The following is an 18,489-nucleotide window of genomic DNA, read 5'->3' on the forward strand; positions in this document are numbered from 1 at the left end:
TGCAGTGCCTTGTGGGTCTTTAAACTGAAACCGATTCAATATTGGTATGCACAATTAAAGGCAGTATAAGCAGTTAAGAGCTAAAGAACAATCTCATTTTTACAACATTGCACAAACCCATACCGAAGATTTTCCTGAATTTATCAGGAAGAAATCGTTACAGCTTTTAGTCTCTCAATATTATACACTGCACAAACTTAAATGTTAATGGCTACATAGTTAAGTTTAAAACAAAACACAGATCAGTTTAGAAAAGCTGTTTGAGTGGTTTTTGGGTTTTTTTGTTGTTGTTGGTTTTGGTTTTTTTGTTGTTGTTGTTTAATGCTAATAGCACATTGGCTTTTACCTTCTTCCTCTTATGCAACGCCAAGTTGCCAGCTGTCAGCGGTTCATCATTGCAAGACTCAGCAAGCAGAGTCAGAAGTTGTGCTTCCTTCAAAGTGGAATGAGAAAGAAGAGTAAAGAGGCTACTGTGTCTCACGAGTGTCTGTGAGGCAACGCTTACCATGAGTGCTGCAGAGCATTACCCCACCATTTACGCTTGCCACCAGTAAGAAATACGTTGAAACTCAAACACCACTAGGCACCGTAGAGAGAAAACACTCTTAACACAATTCGCAGTCGTTTAAGAGGTCTGTTTATTGGCTGCAGGGTCCAACACTTTCTGCACTGCTGCCATTCGCAAAGTCAACTCCATTTTTGGTGCACAAAGGTTCTCCTTGCTCTTTGTTCAAAGGGCTCAGTAATTACTGCCCCAACATCATTTTCAACCCATCATCTTTTAATCAACACTGATGATCAATGAGGCAAAAAAAAACCCCAAAACAAACCATGCAACATGTGATAGTCTGATAAAATTAGGCTGAGAATATTTATATATTTACACAGAGAACGTTCAACATCGTAACCTTTAAGCTTTGTATTATCTTGACCAAGCATCCAAACAGCTACATTCCAGTGTAAAATACTCTTTTGTTTAAGGTTTGGTGTAAAAGCTACTTATTTCACAATGCCTTTGACTGGATTCTACCGTACCTATTCTTGACACAGAATTTCTACACACCAGCACCACACACTTTCAGTCATACCTCACAAAACAAGATAAGGCATTCGCAGATATCCGACTGCTGTGATCACAAGAAACCCATTTTCCAGAACTTTCAGCCACGACCTTTGGAGACCATGAGAGTCTTTCAAACACGAAGGGCGAGTCTGTAGGAGATGGCCAGTTCTTCCGAGAACTATTAACTTGTAATTTCTTGACGCTGCTACACACAACACATATAGAATTTAAGACTACTTTATTCATTTCCTAAATAAAAATTTGTTCTTAAACCGCACTGGATAACAACAGGTCTTAGGCACTTCTGAAGATTTTATCTTATATCTACCTTTAATAAGGGGAAGCTTTAGACTACAAAATATAGGACAAGCAATCAGCCGGAAAGGGAAAATTAATGATTGGCAAGAAGCAAGTCAATAGTCTAAAAGTGTAGACTATTTACATGGACCTCACATCCATACAGAACCTCGGTGACCAGACAGGATTCTGTACATGAGGGTCTGCTGGAAGAAGTTTGTCTGCAGAGCCAAAGACTTCACTGTTTAAATTAAAACTTGTTGTAAGAATATACTTTGGGAAAAACCGTTTTACTGTGGAAAGTCACCCGTGCAAACAATTCTTTTTTCAGGAAAGCACACCGTGCCCAAAAATGGAAAACTGAGTAACAGCGATCCAGAGCCCAACGTGCTCAATCCTTGTAAACAATGAAGACCAGGAGAATAAAGAGAGATGGGACATGAACCCACACACTCTGGATTAGCCAAGACAGCTGAAAGATTTGTGGCGTTTCTAAGAATGGCTTATTTTTTACAAGGAAACTTGGAACGCACCCTGTGCTGGCTGGCAATAAGAGAATGTGATTTCCCATATGTGGTGGTTTCTAAGGCAGAGCAATAATCTGCTAATACAAAATAACTGATTTACGAGCTTTCTTAAAAAACAAAAGCTTTTTACCTGTTAAATTGATAGCAGTGAAAAACCTGCTAAGGGTGAAACGGTTTACATCCTTGCATTTGACAGCTATCAATATACATCACCTATGGACACTTCAAGGGGTAAGCCTTGATCTCCAGAGGCAGTGAATGGGCAGAAGGATGGAACAAGTTAACTGAGTAATGAGGTATGGTGGGATTCTGTAAATAAATAAAGCTGTTCTGCAAAGCTTCCCAAATTTTTTAACCGTGCCGCCTTCTCAAGCATCAACGTACCTAATGAAAACCACGTGCGCCAACAGTTAAGACGTGGACAGCCATACCTTTATGGCACGCAGGACACACCAGTTCATTCCTCAGCAATTATTTAAATGGCCAGCAGAGGCTCAAAACAGTTTACTGCTTAGGACCTACAGAATTAAAACCCCCTCCAAATTAAAAAGGTGAGGGGTTCCTATTAACATTCCCTTTTCTTTTTTGGTATAGCACAATAGCATGTTAAGGGCCCAGCTGTGCCATCTTGGCCCAAGCAAAACTCTGACCATCTTCCCTGTCAATCTGTCTACGTAAGGACAATAAATTATGATTTTAAGGGTTTGTTTAAAAGCAAAACAAAATGCAAAATTTGTTTTCCCCACTTGATAACAGAAAGCAGGAACCAAGGGCTATATACATAAGAAGCCTAAGTCAGTTGTTTAGAAAAGGAATAACTGAGAATATGGCACATCTACTTGTTTCCAAAAAGCACTATTGACATTCAGTAGACCTTTGGACCTATGTTTTCTATGCATCTGGGCATACCTGTAGCCCTTTTCTAATAAAAAAAGATGAGTCTTCGACGTACCTATAGCATATCCACTAGCAGGATACAATAAAACAATTGACTTATTTCAGGACACTTACACTGCAGCCCTTCAAAAACTAGACATCCAAATGCACCCAAGTACAGGTAACAAAGCAGGTGATACCTCCTGCATAATAGATGGGGAATCTGAACCGTACTTTCTGTAACATTACCTTTATACTGATGTACCAGTTTAGAAACATTCTTCATTTGCTCTGAAATCTTACACAGCAAGATTTGCTCAGTCTTTCAGACCACGTGAAATTAAGCTACCTAAACGTCATATACGATACGAAAAAAACATCACAAATTACTGTCGACTGAGCAGTATTCAGGCACCTACCACTTGGGTTCCAATCTGGATACCTTTCCTTTTCACGTGTGTTATTCCTCTGGCTGTTTGACTGAAAGCTATCAATTGTTACTAGTAGTACAAATACTAACCCTCTCTCCCTTCCCTCCCCAATGAGTACGTAAAGGAAAACAGAGCATCGATTTGCCCAGCTCAGCAGTATGAAAGTGCAGAATAAGGAGCATTCTGAGAGGCTTCAGAGTAGGACCGGTCTTCTGGCTGAAGAGGTGTTTAACTCTTGACACGGGCAGAATATTCGTACCCACTGCCATGAGGCACACTACTTAGGGACCTCAGGTAAGCTGCCTAGCAAGTTCCTTGAGAGGGCGCTTCAGCTGCTGATTTAGGACTCCACCTCTCCCCCCGGCTCAGGAAGGAAGCCCAGGCACACAAGTTACATGCCCCAGGTTGGACCGCGTGAGCACCTTCACACACGCACGCCACGAGCGCGCACTCCCACACAGCAAAGTTCGAAGGCTGCAATGCGAAAAGTGGCGGTGCTGGTAATGAAAAAGTGAACTTTTTTTTCTAACGCTGCTGCGACACATTTGAAGCAAACTAAAAACCGGTCAGCCGTCAACTGTCCCTGTCATGCACTCGTGCTGCCGGTGTTAGAAATGCCACCGCTCTATGCTAAGGTGGCTGCTTCCAGACCTCGACTCAAACAAAAAGAAGACCTCCTTACCATGCTGGATTCATCATGCTGGGCTGAATGATAAAGTTAGTCTACCTTTATGCTGAAGTGGAGCTACTCCCGCGGAACCTGGCCTGAGGAAAAAAAAGCAGAAAGTCCTATTTGAGAGGTGAAGTCATCAGATGCTATTGAAAGAGTAACAACAAAGCACTTGGGGAAAGGCTGGGTATGAGGGAGTCAAAGGTCCAGGCTCAGAGCACATGCCATTTGGTAACTGTGGCAATGGCATAAGTTTAGGTGCTCAGAGTCTGAAAAGTGACAAAAATGGCCTCTTCGCTCTCTATTTGTGCATATATTGGAGTCTCACATGCCCAAAGAGACACGCTACCCCGCCCTCTGATGTGCCAGTTATGCAGTCGTAAATAAACTGGGTATTGACTGGGTCCCATATCAAAACAGCGGCCCAGACTGCAATAGTCTCGGTATTCAAGCGTTTAGCTTTCAAACATCAAGGACAGCAGAGTTTTGCTATTTAAAGAAAGCTGCATTTTACCTGTAAACATAAGGCTTTTTTTCCTGAGAGCTCCTGACGCGATTTTCAGACCTCCCACTACGCTATTTTTAGTCACTTTTCAGAGCAGAATTGCATTTCAGTCTTTTGTCTTTCAGGAAAACTCTCTGCGCTTCAGCAGGTAACGGTACAGCAGAACACCACCAGGAGATGAAGAACCCAGGCAAGCTGCCCAGACGTTAATCAGGTCTTACCTCCTCCTCGGCTACAAACGCTACCGCGAGGATGACTCTACATACTCTGAAGTCCAGTGCATGCCGGAGGATGTTGGTTATTGGTAAGGTTTTTAGGCTTTGGAGTCCAGTTACGGCCTCCTATTTTTCCACTTTAGACTCAAACTTGTGTCGACTCAGCTAACAGAGAGAGATAAGCAGCATTAGTACTGGATATGAACCTCGGCTTTACTATAGCAGCACATTTTAGCCTTCTTTTCACTGGCTCATTGTCTTAGCCAGTTCTTGAGGATGAAAATGTTGCTGTTCTTTGGTAGATACGGAAATCTGTCAGCAGAGTTCACCTGTCCTAAAACTGACACATGAACAAATGGGAACACTTTCAGCCTCTTTTAAGCTCTGACCTGACCCGCTCCACGTACCAAAGTGGCGATGTGCCTTTGTAGCATCTTTTTCCTTTTCCTCCCTCAGTAGGAAATTATTCTCTCATCCCTTCAGTCCCCACACGCACGCACACGCGCTCACACACACACACACTAAGCCAAACCGACAAGGGGAGCGTATGGGCCAGAGTCTAGGGAACGACGTTCATTAGTACATCATTATGAAATTCTCAGGTTGTTTCTCTCAAAGAATATAAAGTTTAACACATTCTGTACATATTGTTGGTTTCTTAGTTATAAAGTAAACACAGTAACAAACTGTCCATAAAGCGTCGACTTGTTTTAAACACAGCCCCTTCTCGTTTTATCTCGCTGAAAGTCCTCTTCCAGTCAGAAACACTCAAGCGATGTACTGCAAGTGTGCATACGGTGTATGACAGCAGAGGAAGGAAGAAAGAGGCACTTTTGATCGGCTGGTATTCTTGGACTTCCCTTTTTCCTGCGGAGGTTTATGTTCCTGACACTAGATGGTAGTGTTAGCACAGAAAAACCGCTGTGGTGAGGCACTTGGCAACAAGGCTCCAAGGCAGTGCCCGCTCTCTGCTATGTCATCAGAATTGGTTTCTGCCGCACTTCCAGGATATCTGGGCAAGGGAGAGAAACAAGAGATACGGCAAACTTAGGAGGCTCCTGAAAGTAGCCACAGTACCAGAAAGCACAAAGAACCGGAGATGCAATTGTGGACTGCAGCACGGCCCCCCCTGCTCTGCCCGCTAAGGAATTTAAAAGACGACAAGTATGTCACTTTGGCTATTAAAGTCCAATTCGGTTCCTGCCCAGCTGGACCCTCGTTGAGAGACGGTGAGCCACAAATATATCCCATCATGTAGAGATGATGTCTAATCTAAGTGTCATTTATAGTGGGAGGAAGCAACATGTGTCAGTCACAGAGTGGTGTAATCTTCCAGAGGAGCAAGCAAAAGTGCCATGACAGGAGATGCCAAAGGTTTTCCCTTTCTTGAAGGGAGAAACACACCATCCCCGAGATCCTTAAACAGACTTTCGGCTCTGAAGATGTGGCTACAAATAATTCGACTGTCTCATCCATACTATAACCCAAAGTCTACATTTCTGCACTCAAAAAAGTTGCCACAAAAATCACTCCTTTTGTCCAAAATGTGACAGAATATGAACCCATAAAAATATCGGTCATAATCATGGGTATCTTTCCAAAGGCAGACGGTAAAACCAGCATGCTGGCATGGCAGTACGTAGAAATTATCTGGAAACTGGGCTGCTACGTCCTTTTCAAGGCTACACAGAGAATAAAGAACATGGGAAAAAGGAGCACACGCTTAATTAAAAGGCTGATCACATACGGCTGCACAGAGAAGATGACGTGAGTAAAAATTGATCCACAGCTCCTGAGGGCTCTAGCCACGCTTGTGAAGACTGAAACACAGCGGAGCGAGCTCAGTGAAGGGCCACAAAGATGATTAAGGGATTGGAGCACCTGACATAGGAGGAGAGGCTGAGAGAACTGGGATTATCTAGCACGGAGAGAAGGCTCAGAGCAAAGGAAGTCTTATCAATATGTATAAACTCCAGACATTTTAAAACGTACTTTGATTGTTATTACTGGGACTTTAGTTTCTTAGTACAGGCTTCCTAAATTACCCAAGAGAGATGAGCATCTTTCCCACTTCACCCTGTCCCATGTGTAACGCTCCTGCTTGCTGGAAAGCTGCCACTGGCGCAAACGCATTAATTACAAAAAGGCACTGGAAACGGACCCTGCCCCATGTGCCAAGCTAAAGCAAATGCGGGTAGTGAAAAACTGCAGATTAAAATTCTGCCTTACAGCCCAGACATTTCATGTCCTATTTCTGTGCATCTTGATACATACACTGACTCCTGCAACCGTATGGTAAACAAATTAGGTCTCAGAAAGGATGTTTGAGCTCAAAGCAAATATTTGAGAGCACGGAGGCATTTATGCCACCCACTTAAGCAAGTATTAAATGCCAGCAGGAACAATACGCCTTCCGTGAACTCCAAAATGCCTGTGGTGAGAGACTAAGTGAGCTTGACAACTCCAGCTAACTAGCTGTAAGATAATCAACACAATTATCATAAAGAATAATTACATATCTTGCTGAAACATTGTTCAAAATCCACTCAATTTCAGAGGATCAATTTTTACTGGAAATCTGTAATTTCTTCTAAATTGAAATCAATCCTTACATACAGTGAAAGGACAAATGTAGAAACACCTCTGTGCTAAGTATGATTTCCACACTTCTGCCTTATCAGCTACAATTTTCTTCTCTCTAGAGCCAGAGCCAGTCTACTTTTGCAACAGGCTCCGAGAGCTCAGCCTGCAAGTGAGGACAAGACTGCAGCTATTACTATTACACTAGCACAATATAATCAATGATATTAATACCAATACTATCTTCTCATCTCTTTTAGCAGCAGATTAACCTGTTTAACAACATATTTCCTAACTCCTTTTCTTTTAGCTGCCTTTCAGGAACAGTCTGGAAATAACCACTATGTAATAGATTGTTTTTGTTTTCAGGTGTGTTCCCTTTTTAGACCCAGACAGAAGAAAGCAAGTGCCGATCAAAAGCCCACAATCCAGACAAACCTCTTCAGAAGTCATAGGAAGGAATTTCCTTCAACAGAAGGAAAAAGATTAAGTTCTTAGCGGAAGCAACGGTTATAAGGAGCTTCCAGGGTTAGAGACAGGACTTTACATTGCCCTGGGATCGTAACAGTATTCTGGTCTAGATTTTGGAGTTGAGCAATAGTTTTGCCGAACACACTGCTATGCAGCTGGATCAAACTTTCTTTCTGCCCAGGAGGGTCAATGAGAAGGCATTTCAGGGCTTCACTTAGGAAGAACAAAGAGAGTGGACAGTAACGCTATGACATCTATATGAAAGAAACTGCCACTGCATTTAGAAGAGAGAGCCCTTCACCACCACTGCTTTCTCAGCTTTCAGACTTATCTCGAGTCACGTGGGCACCCTCATACTGACTGCAAGCTGTATCCCCGAAAGGCTGGCAGGCTTGCTGACAGACACAGCTCAAACAGACCAGTTGTTTTCTCCAGCCCACCTGTATTTATAGGTAGACAATGGTTATCCAGATGAAAATCAAAACTTCGGTACTGCCTGCAGATTGTAAAACCCAACTTACTGTGCTATCTTGGCCCAGCTGAACAAACGCAGAGTTGGCTGTCATCAATGTAGTGACTGGCACAGCTAGACCAACAACACGGGGGACCCATGGTAGGACATACAAACATCATTTATGTGTACTTAAAGACATTGGATACCTGACAGATTTATCGGCATCAGTGTGGGCACTTCGATAAGTCCAAGCAATTTATATGGAAACTAAATCTAAGAGTCAAAATTGGCAAAGGAGGTCGCTCCAAATTCCAGAGCTGCCTTTGTGTAACTCTCACAATCACAGGTCTCTGCTCCAACTACTGCTCTCAGTGGATGCGCTCACAATGAATTCCCTTGCACTCATGAGAAGAATGAAGTTTGAATTCCGGTATTAAAGCAACTAGCATTCCTCTGGAAGTTTGTTAGAACAATTCCAACTTGTTCGAAACATCACCAAGAACTGTCTCAAAGCCAGAGAACAGGCTGACACCATTCCACGTGTTCACGCTGATTTGCTGCTACAGTCAGCAAATGAGGTCTACAAAGTGATGTTCCCTTACACAGAAATATTTGTTCCTCTGTCTTAATAGCAAAATCCCACAACGCAGAAGGCTGTTGGGGAAGCAGAGGACTCTCTGCTCATGCATAATATATCTTAAAACTCACCTGTTAAAATTCGATGCAATGGCAAAGTGATGTAAGTTAAGTGTGCATAGAGTAGAAAGTTTTCATCTGTTCTGTTCAGCTTCAGCCACGAGCCCACCAGAGACCGTCCTGTTCCAGACAAGGACCGCGACCGCAGATTTGTCGCATTGTGCAGATCTGTAAAGGTAGAAGACAGCAATCTTAAGTGATTATACTTTCTGCATTTTATTGGAAGGTCCAATGAAAGCTTCTGAAAGAAAAAAAAGAGAGCCTACTATTTATGGCCTAGAGAGAAATCACACATAGGTCACTATTGTTACTATTTTTATTTTTTTTAACTCACTCAGCTCTTGCCCAGTGCAGAATTCACCATTTGCACTGAAGCTAATGAATTATATCAGCAGCTGGCAGCAGTAGTAAACCATTATTCACTAACAGACCAGCCAGGAGAAGGAATGAAGCCTTCGCTACCAAACTGCACAAGCAGAATCCTCGCCCAGCCTTCTCTCATATTTAATATAATAGAATATCCCCACAATTAAGTAGTTACTCATGCAGAAATTCACAAGTGTAAAAGCAGTAAAATCATATCTTAAGAAGACAACTGACATCTACAGGACAGGGAGAGAGTCAGTGTTAATAAGGCGGTTCACTGCAGATTTCTTGCATCCCCCAAGCCAAACCTGGGACCCTTCAGCAGTGCCATTCTTCCCACAATAAGTTTAAAGGTCCACAAATAACTTCTAAAACAAAGGGATGCCAAATCCACTGTAGGCTAGAGGCGGTTTTTATACCTGCAGGTCTCTCCCACAGCCAGGAGCCCACATGCCACATACTTTGAGTGTTTCTAAACTTTCCTTCCAGTTCCCTGTAAAACTCAGCCCTGTCCCACAGTGCTAAAAGCAGATGTTGAAATGAACACAACGATTCTGGTCTGGAGCAATTCAAGCTCTGGGATTCATTTGTTTAAAAGTGGGTCCTGATCCACACAAAGAGGTCTTAGCACAGGAGAAATACATAGTGGCAGCTACTCTAGCAAGATGCATAACAAGGTGGGAGGAAAAAAACCTACTTGTTTTCCCTCCTTCCCTATAAATATGTATAACCAAGCAGTTTATTCCCTCCCCTCACACATTGCCACTATGCCAAGGGCACTGTGGTGATCAGGTCAGAAGGACCTGACTCTGGTAGCTGGAATAAATGCAATTCTCCTGTTGTGCATTGCTTGCACACAGCAAAAGTGAGTGAAGTGGGCCCTCACAGGCTGATCCTATCCACAGGAGGTCTGTCTGCCCTGGGGGCAGGGCTGTGGCAGCACTGGCCAAACCACAGACGCTGCTGATCTTTAGACAGCCAAGTTTTCCTCCACCCACAAAGCCAAGATGCACCCAAATATCTCCACTTCTACAGTTCACGCAGTGATGGGCTTTTTGAAGTCAGCTTTTTCCCTCCAAAACAAGATAATTTCACCACCCAAGCAAAAACTGGTAGGACACTCACGTTTCTGAAATCCGTAAAGAATCTCATTTAGTTACTCTTCCTTGTAGAAATCTCATCTCCAAATAAATTAAGCTTCCTAGCATAACCTGTTAAAATACTCCTCTGTTTATCCTTGGAAACAATAAGGTCAAAACATTTCTAATTAAGCGAAACGACACTATTCAGTATTTTATGTGTATGCTATAAAGTGTTTGGAAAACCTAAAATTTGTTCACTTCCATTAATATATTAGAAGAAAAAGAAAATGAAAATAAGAAGAACGCTCATCGTTATGATTATGTACGCCAGGATCAGACGCTGCAAAACAATACTGAACAGATACTGCCACCACCTATGAAGGCCACTGGATAAGTGCTTTGAACTCCATTCCATCCTGTGCAACTTCCAGGAGAAAGGTATCAAAAGCAGGACTCCATCTAGGAAAGCTCCCACATTACGTAGTAATTGACCAAAGCCCTAGCCTTTGCCTAGTTAAACATGCTAACACACATCTAATTTGAAATAACAGATGTTTTGACTAGGCAAATTAAGGAAAAAGAGATTAGGAAGTGTTTCTATTGATGGTACCCTAAATTAGTTACAACCAGTTTAAGGTGCACAGATTTTGAATTAAAAGTTATCACTTCAGCCTGTTTTTTAATGTGCAATTCCTTATTAGCTAAGCTGGCCCAGTACTGATAGGTCCGTTACTGATAGGTAACACCTTTGCTACTACGAACAGAATCTGTGAACTGGAAGATACCTTTGTGTTTATCTGTTAGCGTGCCAACAGGTAGTTAGATTTTCTGGCTTTTCTACTGAATTGTTTTTAAACATATGAAAAGCAGTCTGGACTTCGATATTTGTGAGTTTCCTGCCTAACAGAACTACAATATGATTGGATTTATACGCTATATTCTGAATCAGATTCAGTTTTGTATCTTGTTGATTGTTTCATATTGAGTAACTAGACTTCATCGGAAGAGTTCCACAATGTGTTAAACCATTATATATATATATATATATATATATATATATAAAGAAATTAATTCATCAGGTGTCCTTTTTACAGAGTTCATAACTGATCCAAAGCCAGTTGAAGTAAATGCCTTTTCACCAACTCTTGATCAAATCGGGGAATTCAAAGGACCTGTCCATGAGAGTATGCTCTCCCCAACTACATTGTGATATCTGGGAGAGTGACACCTGAAAGCGTGGTACCTGGGAAATGGGGAGGATCTTGCCTGTTTATTCTCAAGCTTCTCTCAAATGCACCTATATAAAAGGGGGAGATAAGTTTTAAACACATGTAGGAATTGTTGGTCTCCAGCCTTCAAAGAGATGCCAAGCCTGTGAATAACCACAATTTCAGAGTAACACTGGCATTGGACTTTCTGTGGAGCTAGGTTTTATTACACTGCAAACCTTTTGGAAAATCCAGCATTGGGATCCCTTTCCATAGCTCTGTGCCCTCTCCAGACAAGTCTGTCTAGCTGATGTTACTTCTCTCACCTCCGCCATCTTCGTCTCTGAAGAACTCCTCACTGTCATTTGCTGAGTGGGATTTTTTCATCTCAGCGATTCGATTTCGGGGCACTTTTCTCTTGAGGGATGGAGAGAAAAAGGATGGGCGATTGTTGCGTTCTGGGGTTGGTGGTGTGCTGAAAGAAGTGACCTAAAAGGGAAACAGAAGAAATACTAGAAAAAAATGTTGTTTAAAAAGTTCTATGCTTCTTGTAAGAAATAATTGGTCTTAAATACGTGCCATGAGGCAGTCACATGTGTAAAAAATCAGAATCACGACTGGAGTCTTGTTGTAAGTTTTATCAGAGTGGCCAGAAAATACCAACTGAACACTCATCTCAGCTTCAAGATGCTCACCAAGATGCAAATATTTTGATATATCATCACTCTCAACTGTTATGTGAATATGAAAAACCTCTCCCCTCAGATGATCACTTAACAAGGAATTATAGTCATAAAGGAACAAAATAAAGATTAATAATTTAGGCACAAGGAATGACAATCTTATTTTTTGCATCGTGAAATTCAGAAGACTTAGTAGACTAAAAATGTATTGTACTGGACATACTAAAATTGTGCATCTTCTTTTCTTTGGCAAACACAAGGTAGTAGTTTCCCTGCTTAGAAGAATGCCACATGGAATTACTGTAAAAGGTCACGGTGTCTCTATGAAGCAGGGTCACAAGGTAATTAATTAACCCAAGACGCTGACGCAAAAGTGAAGTCAATGTAAAATTATATTTATATCATATTTCAATATAGGATGGGGAAAAACAAGTTGAGAGACACCTCATGATTTGGTTAGTCAACAGAAGGGTATAATTGCCTATGGTTAAAAACAAGTTATGGATGAAACTGGAGAGACAACTGCCCTTCAGAGCAGTAGCTCCTCTTGCGTAAACCACAATTATAGTCAACCGTATCTATTTCAGAAAGAATTGAAATGCAGTGCTTATGTACTGTTTTTGCTATTAATAGTTTAATAGTTTAATTTAAAAAAAAAAAAAAGGGATGACTACTTTGCTTATGGAGGTGAACAACTTCTATCTCATCCTTCCTTCTTCACAAAGTTAATTTAATAATCCCATAACTCTTCCTGAGATGAGCTCTGATATTGCTCACATCTGTCCCTATAAACAAGGAGGGAGGTGACATGTGAGTGAGGATGACAGACAAGCTGGGTTGGTGTTGCACTGCTGAAACACTCTACGCTGTCCATCTATCATTAATGCAAAAAAAATAATTGAAAATTCAGAAGTATTCTACCACCTAACTAATCCTCTCTTTAGTGCACTTAATCTCTAATTTGTGCTTGTCTCTATTTTTAATTCTGATGCCGTTTCATATCACACCTGGAGGGAAAACCAGAAACAGACAAATCACCATTAAAACCATTAGCAAAAAGCAAAGATAATACATTATCACATGCATTTTGACATTTTCCAGTTGACACTGGAAGTCTTGGAGCCAAAAGATCAAGAAGTCCCTCCGGGCCTGATTTCTCCAGGCTGTATCTCTGTGGTAGAGAGCAAGCACATCCAGTTAACGAGCTCTGTGCTGGCAGCTCATTTTGCCTTTTAGGAACACAGAAACCCCCCAAAAAAAAAATTAAAAAAAAATCACACAGCTCGCATAGAGAACTTTAGAAGCAGTCCTGCAGACCTTTAAACTACATGGGTTAGCTATGTTACACAGGAAACCAGACTAGAATCCACCAGGAACTTTCCAGCCCAGGTCAGGACGCATCTGTGCGGGTATTTTGAAGACATGTTGCCTAATCCCCATTAACTGGGTAAAACGCCTTAATTGAAAACAAAGCTCAGGACTTGAATAAGGGCCAGATCAGCATCTATGGACTAATTCTATTGGTATTTTACTGCACGTGCCTTAAAATTAAGTATATGCGTAATTATGGTACTGCATCTAGATCCGTAATCTTTGCTTTAATATTATATAGGCTTCCTATTGGCAGCATTAATAAGTGGCAAAATCTCCTACCAGTACCGTTTCCTGTGAGGTTTAGCAAGCAACCTACATAATACATGAATTCCATGTTTCTAGGTAAATCCCATCTTGTACAGAAATGGAATCTATTAATTTTCATAGAAAACAGGCAGAATCATCATTTTCCCTGGCATCAACATCGCTGTTGTTCCAACAAAACACTCCTCCAGAAGTATGAATCATCCAGTCATCTCTTGTGTTCAGTATTTGCTCAAGGGAAACTGATAAAAATCCATCTGCATATACTGAGTACGTTCAAAAATATACACAGGCAAACCTAAATTTAGAACCTTGATATGAGTTAATCCCAGCTTCTGTCCACCTATGGCTTTAGAACAAAAACATGCTCATGCTTAACCGTAAGTCAGTATTTCTGTCTGCTACTTACTCTCTCATGCACTGGGGAGTCTGGATTTGAATCTTCCTCTGTCCCATACGGTGAAGTGTCACCAGTAGAAACTCTACTCACTGCCATCTCTGCATGTCCTTTCCCCTGCGGCCCTTTCATTCGGACAAACTCCATGTTGTTATATTTATAAAAGCCGAAAGACATTCTTTGAGCCATCTTAGCTGCAACACTCACCTACAATACATCAAGACAGGGGAGAAAACCCATGTAATATCATCTCCGTGTTCGACAAAAATAACGTTCAAACTGAAAGCAGTTATCTAAAAATAAGTCAAAAACATAGTGGATAATGATCATTATTGTTGATTCTCAAGAAGCATTTTAAGCCACAAGCTGAAGGAAGGCAATATTACAGATACAAAAACAGAAGTTCAGAGAAGAATCAACTCCTTCAGCAATCCAAAAAGCAGAATTACCCAATGGCACACTGAGACAGAATACAAGGTTTTTATCCAGACCCACACAATGTGGCACACCACAGCACAAGCAGGCACGTGCACAAGCCAGCCTGTGCAGCGACACTCGTTTAAATCCAAAAAAGCAATAGACACGCACACAAGATGCCCCAAACTAGCAAAGCGCACCACGCAACTCTGGCACTACTTTGTGGCAAGTCAATTCAGACATTTCTGTGTCCACATTGCCAAGCCCAAAGCATAAAGAACCAGCCCCCATGCACAACTAACCTGCATCCCATTGCTCACCGCAAAACCCTGACAGCTTTTGAACCCTCTCAACAGACAGAAGGGCTCAATTTCCAGTTAACACAACTGAACTGAAACCTGAACTGAGAACTGAAAAAAGGAACAGACCAATATGAAAACAGTCAAGGTTTTGCCAAGTGAAATAAGTAGGACTTATCCATAAGTTTAAGTGCTTTATTACTACTTTCAGCAGCTTATCGCCTGAAAGGGCCAAGATGCTCGTACTATACTAAGAATGAACAGACACAACTGAAATCAAGTAACCTTCAAAAGCATAGAGGGCTTGCTTCTGTTCTGTTAAAAGAAAGGTCAAATTTTTCCAGTTTTTCCTTTGGAAATTGAGTATTTGAAGATCTAACGATTTTATTTCATCTAACAAAACAACGTAAAGTAGCAGCGTGGTCAAACTGGACATTCCTAGGCTATGAGGTGACATTAACACATCAAATTTTGTCTTTCCACTGCAAGGCTTTCTTCTTATTTTGACTTTAGTGATTCTGCATTCCTACGTATTTTAATAACCCACCTGCTGATTGTGAGACACCATAAGACGAGGGTGGGACAGAGAAACAATTCCAGTTTCGTGTTCTCTTGAAAAATTGTTTTTGAAAATTTTTTTAAGATTCTTGTTGTGTTTGGGTTTTTTTTTTTGTTTTGTTTTGGTTTGTTTTTTTTTTTTTTTTTTTTTTTTTTTTTTTTTAAAAAAAACCCTCGGGACTGTCTTCATAGCAAACTGAGAAGTTTATTGGCTCATACACTCTCTCAACTTCAGCATTAAGTACTGAATTTGAAACTGAGAGTGTTGGTATTTCATGTTTCTATAGGAAAGCAAAGAAAGCTTCCTTCTGTGGCAAGGAAACCACAGCGGCCTGTTGAAAATGCTGTGAGTACAAAACAAACTAAAGAAAAACACATTTTACATATAGCAAGGTTATCAGAGTTTACGATCTCCCTGAAAAACATGCCTTCTCTGAAGTAACTAGAAATATCTATGACCTTTCAAGAAAATTAAGTGTCTCCTAGAACTCTGTTATTCAGACCCATTCCTGTGTCATGCTCTTGGCTTCTTAATCAACTTCACTATTTTTGGCAAACACCCAGGAAATACATCCTGATCTGAAGACTCTCAGCTGTCTGTGCCAAAAGCATTAGCTTTCAGGTAATTTTCAAAGCCAAAAAGGACAGACTACAATGCAGATGATCTAACAGGACAAAAAGCTAACAGCCTGAGCAGCAAATTAAAACTGTGGTCAGAGTATCATTGTACAAGGGATGTTGTCTTTCAGAAGTGCCTTACCCTGTTATCATAGACCTTCTTGAGTGCTTCATAGCGGATGGACCCCTGAAAAATCACCCCTTGGAAGGTGTTGCTTTTGTCACTGGCCACCAGCTCCACACAGACCATTTCTCCTTCTCCCACAGTCATGTCACTGAAAACCTGCCAAAGATGCAAGATGAAACACTTCAAGGCAAACCGCAGCTGTTAAAGTTCAAATATATTCAGATTCCCATGATTCTCCTTAGGCCCAAGGCACTTTCAACGTAAATGGAAGAAAGCACGGGAGCTGCATGCTCCACGCTAGACTTTCAAAAAACCAGACTCCAGGCAGTGCATACTGCAAATCACATGTTGAGATAAGCAGCTATCACATCAACTTGCCTTGCTTTAGCCCATCATAAGGACAGATGCCAAAATCCAGCTTTAAGCTCAGAGTTCAAACATTAAAGGAAGAGGAAGGTCAAATAAAACAAAATCAAATGAAATAAAAACTATGGGAAGATAACCCTCAATTAGCCAAGACCATTTGCTCAAAAGGTACAAGAGAACAGCTAATCGGGACATAAGACTAGAACAGGACAAAACTCTGCTGCTGCAACAAGGAACTCACCTCTTCAAAACTGTCAATCATGAAGAATATGTTGGGGTAGCTGATCTTTGACTCCTCTCCTTTGCTGTCCATTGGGTGTTTGCTAGGAGATGCAAACACTTGCTGAGGAAGATACAGAAAAAAACCCAAACCATCTTCTCAGTTAAACGTGCTCAGGAATGGATGCACTGAATACAAGGCAAGCAATACCAAAACACCACAGTCCAACACCGCTCAGTCAGCCAACATTTTCACCTATGCTATAGATGCTGGACATCCTGCAGGCAAAGCTGAGTTGGTTTCTGACTACAGCCTGTTTTGCAATAATGACCACGCTTGTGAAATCCTTGCCTTTTCACAAGCAAGTCACCAAATACTAGTTGCTCCACTGTAAGTGTCCCTGTGCGTAGCTGACCACTCACCATCCTATGGTACAGCCAAGGTATTCTTTTTGTTAACAGAGAAAACCACCTTGAGCTGCCTTTAAGTTACTGCAACATGCTGTAAAGTAAAAAGCACACGCAGCAAGAAAGTTATTGTGGAGTAGCTGACCTAACAGTGTTTGTTTGTACAGTTAATTTCATTGTTATTGTTTGCTTAGTTCCACAATAAAAATCAACATCACTCAGTACATGGCCCTCAGGAGGACAAGCACTTGATTTCTCATCTTCATTTTCCGCTTCTGTTTCCTTCTCTATCCACCGTTGTTGTTCTTGCACATTCCTCCCCCTGAAGCAGTTCCTGAACTCCTTTGGTCACTGCACTCCTCAAAACAACCAATGTTTAAACAACTAAAAGCTTTAGATTTTATCATTCCAACAAGATCAGCAAGCAGGTAAACAGGGAGAAGAATTCAGACCAAGTAGCTTTCTTTGCTTCCACCTCTGTTTACAAACAAAGCTTTGAATTACAAGAAACCTGTCAAATCTTAGCCCACCGTGAATGTGTTGAAAGCTTTGAATCTGCCCAGATTGTCAGGCATGTGATATTCTTGCCACAAACCATTCAACATGAAATATGCCTAAGGGTAGGATGTTAGATATTCATGAGAGGGTTGCTTTTCCTTATTTGTACTTTTGAAGCCTACATGCACATTTAAATACAGATTATTAAAAAGAAAGCTCGCTTTGACAAGAAACAACATTACAAAGCAACAAGACTCTGCAAAGATGACGCTTGCACCAATGCCTGAAACAAGGACATCTTCCATCTATCCTTGTTCTCATGCCATCCGATGTAAAGCTAAAAACAGCCCCCAAACTTATCTCCAGTCAGACACACCTAAGGAAAATACAGTTTGTAGAGATCTTATTGTCAAGCCAGCAGAGAAACTATGCAGTCTGCAAAATAATTTAGGGGAAAGACAACTTTTTTTACACTGGTTTTATACCTTAGGTACTCTACTGATATGACCACAGTAGCTTTGTCATCGGTCTGGAGTAGCACAGCAAGTCCTGTGCCTGAATAGGGCTTCTACCCGTTCAGCACGTGGCTGCACACTGACAGGGTAATACACGCTTTCTAAACAAAGAACCACCAGAGCAGTAATACAGATCCCCAAAAGTTGTCTTTTCTTCATTTAAAACTAAAAGCCTCAATGGTGCATATAACAATGAAATGCCCGACTGAAACATGCTTTCCACAGTATATAGAATTGCCTTTTCTCTCTCCACAGATCTACTTCATGGTGTTGGAATGTTACTAGTATGTACTGGTAAATTTTAA

At 41.2% G+C, this 18,489-nt stretch overlaps 1 protein-coding gene across 2 annotated transcripts in view; it reads right to left on the reverse strand.

Annotated features, from left to right (window-relative positions):
* Positions 1–626: 626 nt before the first annotated feature.
* Positions 627–18,489, reverse strand: part of KIAA0930 (KIAA0930 ortholog) — an 88,221-nt gene continuing 70,358 nt past the window's right edge. For both annotated transcript variants that reach the window (XM_063354994.1, XM_063354986.1), the window contains exons 5-10: positions 16,786–16,887; positions 16,194–16,334; positions 14,172–14,366; positions 11,768–11,930; positions 8,798–8,953; positions 627–5,596 (exon numbers count right to left, since the gene is read on the reverse strand). In XM_063354994.1, the coding sequence (XP_063211064.1) occupies positions 5,556–5,596; positions 8,798–8,953; positions 11,768–11,930; positions 14,172–14,366; positions 16,194–16,334; positions 16,786–16,887 (798 nt within the window). In that variant the 3' untranslated portion in view covers positions 627–5,555. The remainder of the gene's footprint in view (positions 5,597–8,797; positions 8,954–11,767; positions 11,931–14,171; positions 14,367–16,193; positions 16,335–16,785; positions 16,888–18,489) is intronic.

This window comes from Chroicocephalus ridibundus, chromosome 1 (genome assembly GCF_963924245.1).
Source record: "Chroicocephalus ridibundus chromosome 1, bChrRid1.1, whole genome shotgun sequence".
Classification (NCBI taxonomy): domain Eukaryota; kingdom Metazoa; phylum Chordata; class Aves; order Charadriiformes; family Laridae; genus Chroicocephalus; species Chroicocephalus ridibundus.